The 8,785-nt window shown below is 37.2% G+C and overlaps 1 protein-coding gene across 1 annotated transcript in view; it reads left to right on the top strand.

The window, feature by feature from the left end:
* Nucleotides 1-7,785, top strand: part of VIPR2 (vasoactive intestinal peptide receptor 2) — a 45,752-nt gene extending 37,967 nt beyond the window's left edge. Inside the window, exons 9-12 of the mRNA XM_026053002.1 lie at nucleotides 3,140-3,231; nucleotides 5,865-5,994; nucleotides 6,089-6,130; nucleotides 7,029-7,785. Of these exons, the coding sequence (XP_025908787.1) occupies nucleotides 3,140-3,231; nucleotides 5,865-5,994; nucleotides 6,089-6,130; nucleotides 7,029-7,202 (438 nt within the window). The 3' untranslated portion in view covers nucleotides 7,203-7,785. The remainder of the gene's footprint in view (nucleotides 1-3,139; nucleotides 3,232-5,864; nucleotides 5,995-6,088; nucleotides 6,131-7,028) is intronic.
* Nucleotides 7,786-8,785: the final 1,000 nt, after the last annotated feature.

Here is an 8,785-nt window from a genome sequence, read left to right as displayed (position 1 = left end):
CTTCTCTTCTCTTCTCTTCTCTTCTCTTCTCTTCTCTTCTCTTCTCTTCTCTTCTCTTCTCTTCTCTTCTCTTCTCTTCTCTTCTCTTCTCTTCTTTTTTATTTTTGGTTTAATGTAATGGAATTGTAAGACATAAAGAAAAATTTCGCATATGACCTTTTATAGCTTGCCAGTTGCACGTGTTTAGGATCTGCTTTCTCCTTCCAGAGATATTTCCTCTCTTAAGCAGTTTGTTCATGGGATGGGAGCAACCAAAGATGGCCAAGTAATTCTGCAGCTTATGCTGCATACCAAATCACATCTCTGATTAGATGATTCCCCAGATGTTTGATCAACTGTGTTTTGCATTTGGAAAGTTAAGCTGTGAAAGGAGAATTCAGAAGTACCAGAGGAAATGATAAATCTGTAAGCAGCCCTTTCCTAAATTACCTACACATAGCTTTTTGGAGCATCAGGCTATCATCTTCACATTCGTTGTAGCATTTGGGACACCAAGCAGGTTTACTTCTGTGCAAGACAGAGTGTACATGCATAGAGTAAGAGTAGACTTCCAATGAAATGTAACATAAAATTGAGTGTTTATGATTAAAAAATACAGCATTCATGAGAAATGATCAGCTCTAACAAATGGCTTAGGAAGGTCAAAGGTCTATGTGCAAGTATCAAGAGAAGAAGGTAAACACAGGAAAACTATAGGGAAGCTAGATTTCAGAAAAGTGAGGGAAATGGAAATTTCCCTAGAAGCTAGATTTAAGAAAAGTGGAATGCAGCGGCATGGCCTAGAGTAAGGGCGATCCTGAAAGCCTTTAAGAGCAAGAGGAAGACTGCAAATCTGAAGAGACAGACTTGGGCCTTTTTGTGAGCATGTCATGAATATACTGTTGGAAGAAGGTGGAAATGGAAGATTTTAAGAAACGGTGGTTTAACTGCATTAGATTTCACAGAAGTCCACTTGATCTTCATGCCATATGCACTCTTTTCCATTGATTTCTGTATTACTTCCAATCATTTTATCAGGTTAGAAGATATATTTATATTATCTAAATATATTATATTATATTATATTATATTATATTATATTATATTATATTATATTATATTATATTATATTATATTATATTATATTATATTATATTATATTATCTAAAATGTTGTTACCAACCAGTAAATATCATTGGCAGAGCAATTTCTGAAGTCACCTCTTAACACAAAAATGGCTTCAGTTAGCTTGGTATATCAGAGGCCTTCCCCAACCTCTCCTTTGAACAGTTTTGGCCTGAGACAAGTGATTTGGCAGTCTTCCATGCTTCATATTGTACACATTTTAGATGACTTTAACTGGACGTGTGCTCTTTCAAGCACTTGCTTTGGAGTATTCCCTGTGTTCTCCATTTGGCAAATGCATCCTCAGCTGCCTTCTCTGTACTTACATATACTGCACTCATATGGGGAGGAGGGGTTGCTCAGTTGGAAGCCAAACTTCTGTCACATCAAAGTAAAGAGAAATGTTCGTCTTGGTATTTCACGTTGCAGTTCATGTAAGTGACTAAACAGCAAGAAAGAAGTAACATGACGATCAAATAAGTGATACAAGCTTAGGCAATGTATTTGGACTTGGAAACTTACTGTTAGAACAAGTAAAGAAAGGCATCACCACATCTTAAAATCTTGCGGTGCTACTTGCTTCATATTTCATTGAACTATATTATTCTAAACCAGACAGATATTTTAAAGGATTTTAACAAATGATCAATAATATATTTAAACCTTGTAGAAATGTATTTGATGTCCTGTAGCAATTCAGTGGCAGTTTCCACTTTTGGAGCCTAACGCCAGTTTTTTAGTGGTGGCTGTATTTAGAAGCCCAGTCATGCCAAGAAATATTACTTACAAACTCCAAGAAAAATGCATCTTTTTTATTAATCCAATACTGTGCGCTTGCAGAGAAAAACAGACTTGTTTTAAAACAGACTTAAATGTAATATGTGAATGACAGCCCAAAATGAGTCACTTGAGTCGAATTCTGCCTGAGTTGATGCCTCAGAAACCAAAAGAATGGCAACTTCTATTACAGTAGAAACTAGATGGGAGTCTGTGAAGAACAAGAAGCTATTCTGCCAACCTGTGCAAATACTGAGTAAAGATTGTTCACGAAGGTTGGACTAGATGATCTCTAGAGGTCTCTTCCAACCTTGAATATTCTGTGTGATTCTGTGATTCTTTGTGGCTAACAGATATACAGTGGGATGCAGCTGTTCATGTAGTCCTGCTCTTAGCTAGCTGACACTGCTGCCCTGAAGGTGCAGTGGGTTCAGAATGTTTCATCACCTTAGTACAGCACACCGTTTTTATTGAGCACAGTGCATCCCAAACAGCACCAGAATAGCTGGTGATCACAAGATGCCAAAAGCCAAAGATGGAGATATTATGGGAGTCACATTTGAGATCTCCTGAGTTCCAGTGTTGAATTTCCTAGACTGATTAGGATCTAATCATAACTCCAACTTTATGCCATGTTTACCCAAATGCCTCCAAACCCTGTCTCTGAAATAAGCTAATAGTAGCATTGCTCTAGTTCAGAAGATTGCTAGTCTTCTGCTAACACTGCTAATGAAGTGTTAGATTGCCAGGATTGAAATGGCACAGAGCTAATAATCTGCCTGAGACACAGGCGGATGCATGTGAAAGCCCTCTCCAAGCTTGATGGGAATGGTCAGATCACCTGTGAGACAAACTTCTGTCTTCTAATCCAGAGAGAAAATACTGAAATAATGGAAATGGTCCAATTTACATTATCCTTTGGGAGTGCAGTGGTGAATCCACCTGAGAAGTCAGTACGGTGCACGAGTTCTTGGCCAATATAACTACATGACAGGAATCCCATCTGCAACTAAGACTTAGGAAATAGGGATTGCTGAAAATTAGGACTTCCACTTGGGGCCAGGCAGAGGTGCTCTGGATGCAACTGTTAGTGAAGTGGAAAGCAGACAGTAAGTTTGACAGTGTAAAGCTTAATGTGTTCTTGCAAGTACACAAAACTCACTGTTAAGTTGATTAGTCTGACTTAATTAACATTTCCTTGTGTTGCATATTGAGTTGAGAAGTCAGAAATCACTATTCTTTTTTTATCTTTTTGCAGGTGAATTTTATACTTTTCATTAGTATTATAAGAATCTTACTGCAGAAATTAAGATCTCCTGATGTTGGAGGAAATGACCAATCACAGTACAAGTGAGTTGTATTTTTAGATATTATGTACAGAACCGAAATAATTTCTACAAGATTTACTCTGCTGAAGCCTGCTGCCAACAATTGGTATGAAACTGTAATTACATTTAGTTCCAAACATCTATTTTTAGATGTGTTTTAATAAAAAAAAAAAAGGCTGAAATAGAGATGAGCATAAATTTTGTCAAATCTAGTGAAATTTTAATGAAGATCAACAAGCTAGAGTTCCACATTTAGATCATGTGTTATCTAATTAAGCTTTCCTTTTTTGACCTTTTCTTTGCTTGATCATTAAATCAATATCCATTATATGCAAAACTTCATCATCAGTGAATGTTGAGGGCCTGGAATTTAAACACTTTTCTCAAACTCAATTTGTTCCTTATTATATTATCATGTCACTTATTGCCATTTATTGTAATAGCTTCTTCCTACTGCAGTCTGGAATCAAATCTTTGTTGCACTACATATTTTTAGAGCCCAGTTGTAGACACGGTCTAATACAGAAGGGAGTAACACACTTCCCTTTCCTAGTCCCATTCTAATGCATTGACACATTATTTGGTGTATAATCAAAAAGTGAAGAATTTTGATGCATCAGTGAAAAGAAGGTGCTGCCAGATTGGCGTGGGGCTGGGCTGCAGAGAGATGCATCGTTTCTCCTGTGTTTGCTCTTTGAATTAATTGAATATGTAGAAAAGCTAAAGGAACCCGGATGAAACTGTGCACTTACCACCTTAGTATTTGGCATAATATCTGACATATGAGCAGGAAATCTGCGGAAGTTACCTCTTGTGGCTGAATCGTTTTTCTCTGATATTTATGTATTTAATCAAAACGAGGCATTCCCTTCATATCTGATCCATCATTCTCCAGAGTTCATATTTTTGGCAAACATGTTCTTCACTGTTCAGCACTCTATTTGTTTTAGCATTTGATTGTCTAATGAAGTTTGGATTGGATGATGTTTAGTGGATATCCATAGGAACAGTAGATTAATCTTCCCCAAAAATACTGCTTGTGCAGAGCAAATTAAAGGTCTCAAAAAAAAAAAAAAAGGTTAAAAAAAAGTTAGCTATTTTTGTGTGGATCTTTCCTTGATTAAAATGGTAAGTGAAGTATAGTGCAAGTAACCTTAGCTAGTCAAACTTGTTAAAACAGGAAGTGAAATAAAAGACTAAAATAAATAGTGCTCATGCATATCACTATTTTTCTTTTCTTCCTCTCTCCCATCTACCTGCATTTGGTTCCACACTTGTTCTTTGTTTTACTTTTGCACTGGGCAAGGTTAAACTGAAAAAAAAATCAATTTTCTACTTCACTTGGGAAACCAGGATATTTGCTGCCATCATGATCTTCTCCAGATGTAAATTCATACAGTGAATTTCTTTTGCCAAATAAACCCTATTTCTCTCACTTACTGATATCACCTTTAGGGTTTTATTATTGTTTAGAAACTTTGCTGTCAGAAATGATTTATTTCCGCATAAGCAGATGCAGTCTCTGAGACATTGTGAGGAAAGGGAGGGCACAGAAAAAAATAAAATAGTTTGAAATACCTTGATTTTGGGGTTAAAATAGACTGCTTTAAAACAGCTTCCTTTCATTGTTGAATCAAGTTATATTCCTCAAGACAGTGATAAATTGTGGGACTCGACACAAGAGCTTCTTGAATATTTTTTGATACCAGACCTCTATAATCATGCATGACTGGCTCTGTACAATGTATAAAGCTGATGTTATTAAAGTGAAATGAGTGACAGATAAGGGATAATTAGCAATTCATCTTTTCAGTCGTTTCACAGGCAGTTTGTCAAAACTGTTCTGCTTAATAATTTAAAGTTATCTTTTCCTTAACTTGTGCTAAATTGTATTTCATAATTAATGAAATTTCAAATTAATTAAGGTTATGTGCTTAATGCCACCACTATGGTTAATGAGTTTTTTTGGTTTGTCAGTAAACCTAAAATAGCTGATGAAAATCTCATAGTTGATATTATTATTGATGGCATGACCTAGATATTGTTTACGCTCCATCTATATTAAATGCGCAGGCTAACCACATACTTGCAGCTCTTGAGGACATGAACACTGGTCTAATAACTTCCAGACATAGATTGTATCTTATCTAAAAAAGGAACTGCTGAATGGTTTTGTAGGAAGGGAATGCTCCTTTCTGCTCTATGTCCTTTGTCCTTCAAAAGTATCCTCGATCTGATGGCAGCTAGCAATGCTTTGTAGACCATGGCCCTGTGGAATGTCACAACTAGCCTCCCCGCCCCCAAAATGTGTGACATGAAAGCGGGAGGGACCTGACTTGTGTCAAAGGCATGTAGCAGAGCACAATGCCGTGTGCATGCCCAGAATTTATGATTTAGAGAGGTCCTACAGCTTTTTACCAGGTTTGAGAGTGGGCTAGGTCAGCAAGGCCAATGGAATAACACACATTGACTTGTGGGGCTGCTGTGTGGCTGTTCTTGTAGCAAACTTGAAAGGAAAACAATTTTCAATATGTACAAATGACTCTTAAAATAATTGTTTATAAATTGTAGTGTGGATTTATCTAGACAACACTGCATCTTAATAAAAAGAGCTTAGTGTTAAAATCCATCTTTTTTTCTCTTTTATTTACTTAGGAGACTTGCAAAATCCACGTTGTTGCTTATTCCATTATTTGGAGTTCATTACACAGTGTTTGCTCTATTCCCTGATCGCAGTTCCAATAACTATAAAATAATTTTTGAGTTGTGTTTGGGATCTTTTCAGGTAACTATTAAAGCTTCTCTTCAAAAAAAAAAGTTTTACTGACTAGGTACTATTAGTACTACTGTGTACTAATTAATGAATATTATGTTTGCAGGGGTTGATTGTTGCAGTCCTGTATTGCTTTTTGAACAGTGAAGTAAGTCTCCCCACTTCCTACTGAGGATGTAACTTTTGTTTTCAATAAATAATTTCTCCTCTATTTCCACTGTTAAATATCAGAAATTGTTTGCATTCCAGTTCACAGAAAATATATGTTGTAGTGTCATGAAATAGGAGAAATCAGTGTATTTGGGTGGAGAGTGAAGAGCTAAATGAAATCTAAATCCTAGCAAACTGAGGGCATGTCAGTAAATGTGTCTTCTGTTATTGAATATGCTCTAATTCTAGCACTCTTAAATGAATTATGCAACTGAGGTGCAACAGGTCTAGGAATTTATCGAAGGCTGTAAACATGATTTTGTAAGTATTTAGGAGTAATATTCTGGCTGAATCTCACCCCAGAACAGCAGCAGATTCTCAGAAGAGTTCAGCATGTAGCACCTTTCCTAATCACAAAGGAGGGAAAAGAAAGGATTTCCTCTTGATGTCAGGCAATTTTTAAAGCAGAATATACTTTAAACATTATACAGTGTCAGGCAGAAGGCATCTGCCTGAAGAAAATATGTCAGGGATGAGGAAGAGACATCTCAGGGAATTGAGGCCAGGTCTTCGGAGTGCTCTTCTGGTCTTTGATATCTGTGGGATGCCTGATCTTGGCCTAATCATTTCGTTCTATGCTTCAAATACATATGATTAGTAGCTACCCACCAAGAGCTCTGTTCCAGTGCAAGTGCTTCAAACCTGGTTTTCAGGGTGGCCTTGGGGTTTCTCCTAACGCACTGCAGACACTGCCTTAGCCGCAATTTTATAATCTTTGTAGAAACTGGTTAGAAGACATTCCCAGAGGTCCCCTCTTGACAGCCAGTAAATGTGGGCGCATCGCTCGCGTGAGAAGGACGTGTTCTCAGCTCACATGTGTTTTCTTGTGCGGCCAGGTGCAAGGGGAGCTCAAGAGGAAGTGGCGCAGTCTGTGCTGGAGGCAGACAGCGGGCAGGGACTACAGGCTCCACAGCTCTTCCATCTCTCGGAATGGATCCGAAAGCGTTTCCCAGCTCCATCGGCATTCCAGAGCTCAGTCTTTTATGCAGACGGAGACCACCATGATATAAAGCAGCTCGCTCCCCTAAAAAGGGGGGAAACAAAAAACTGGGGGATTTATCAATCATTATGTGGCTTGATGTGATATTTTCTAAAATGTACAGTTTAGTGCTTTGCTTTTCTACATATCGATATTTGGGAAATTGGTTTGTGCAGCCAACCAGGTAATAACAGAGACACCTGCCCCATGGATGCTTTGTGCTTTTTTTATACCATTCAAATTAATTACAATGTCCTCTTGTCATTTGCTAGCCATAACTATTTAAAAACTAATTTACTCTAGTGGTTCCTTTCTCTTCGGTCTGTCTGGGTTGAACGGTACCCTCATCAATGAAGAGCAGTTTGGTACATACGAAGGTTTGGATGAGAAGCAAGAAAATTCCTTGCACTTTATTTAAAGTAAAATTTCTTTCTTAGAGGATATAGGCACTAGTTATGGTAAACAAAAGCATAATAAAGAAATGTAAGGCTCTAATTAACCACAGTGTGGTAATCCAGGAAATCCTTAATATTATTTACACAGAGAGGAAAAAAAAAGTAGAACTTTTTAGCTAATTGTATAAAATCTTCATTCAGTTCAGGGATGACTTTCTACAGAGCTTGATTCCTATCTTGCTGTCCCCCCAAAGGTGCCTGTTTGGGGTTTTTTTTTAGATTTCGATGCAGAAAGTAGTCCTACCCTTGCAGTCCATGTTGGAAAGCCTACTACAATAGTTATGATTAAAACATCCCCATTAGCCAATAGCACTATTGTAGCCACCAGTTGTGCTCCTCTGTTTAAAATGCAAGAGCTTTGTGTTGATCTTATATTAAACAATTTCTGAAGAGGCCCTTTATCGCTAGAAAAGTCTGGCATAAGATAAAGAGGCTTGGATAGCCTATTATCCATTGGAAATAATGTTTTTGTATAATATTTTCATTAAAATATGTCTCTAGAGCTATGTCCTTGACAGTTAAAACAGAGAATATGGCAATAAAGTTACAACACCCATTTAAGAAATAATGTAAATATTTTAGCTTAATTCCATTTTGTGTCTGAGCAGTTTTAAAATTTAGTCCTGTACATGAGTCCAGCAAAAAAAAAAAAAAAAAGACACAATCCCTAAAAATTACCATAAAAGGCATAAATGGCAAGAATTTTCAGCAGCATCAAGCCTCTAGTGTAGTCACTTTGTAAAAAAAAAGATATAGAACTGACAAGTTCATATAAATATACAAAGAACATTTGCAATCTTTAAAGAAATAAATCGAGTTATGTTTACTTCTCGTGTCACAGCTGACCATGTCCACTCTAAATAGTAGGTGTGAATAATATATATTTATATGAGTACCCTGGATCCATAAAGAGAATTGCCCTAATATTTCAGATAACAGATTGTGTGGAGCTAGCAGAACCCAAGGCCCCCAACATTTCCAGGAGCAGAGGAGCATGGTAGCAAGGAGGATCCCTTGGCCAGCATACATGTACATTCCTGAAAATACTGCAGGGGCTAGGAATGTTATTGGCAGCTGTCAGAATGTCCAGGCACCTCCTGGTCCGTTTTACTTCACCTATTTATCAGTCAAACACCATTTATTTTAACGGGATTACCCT

Source organism: Nothoprocta perdicaria, unplaced genomic scaffold, assembly GCF_003342845.1.
Source record: "Nothoprocta perdicaria isolate Ctin4 unplaced genomic scaffold, notPer1 scaffold_95, whole genome shotgun sequence".
Lineage (NCBI taxonomy): Eukaryota > Metazoa > Chordata > Aves > Tinamiformes > Tinamidae > Nothoprocta > Nothoprocta perdicaria.
This window is presented reverse-complemented; position numbering and strand designations above follow the sequence as displayed.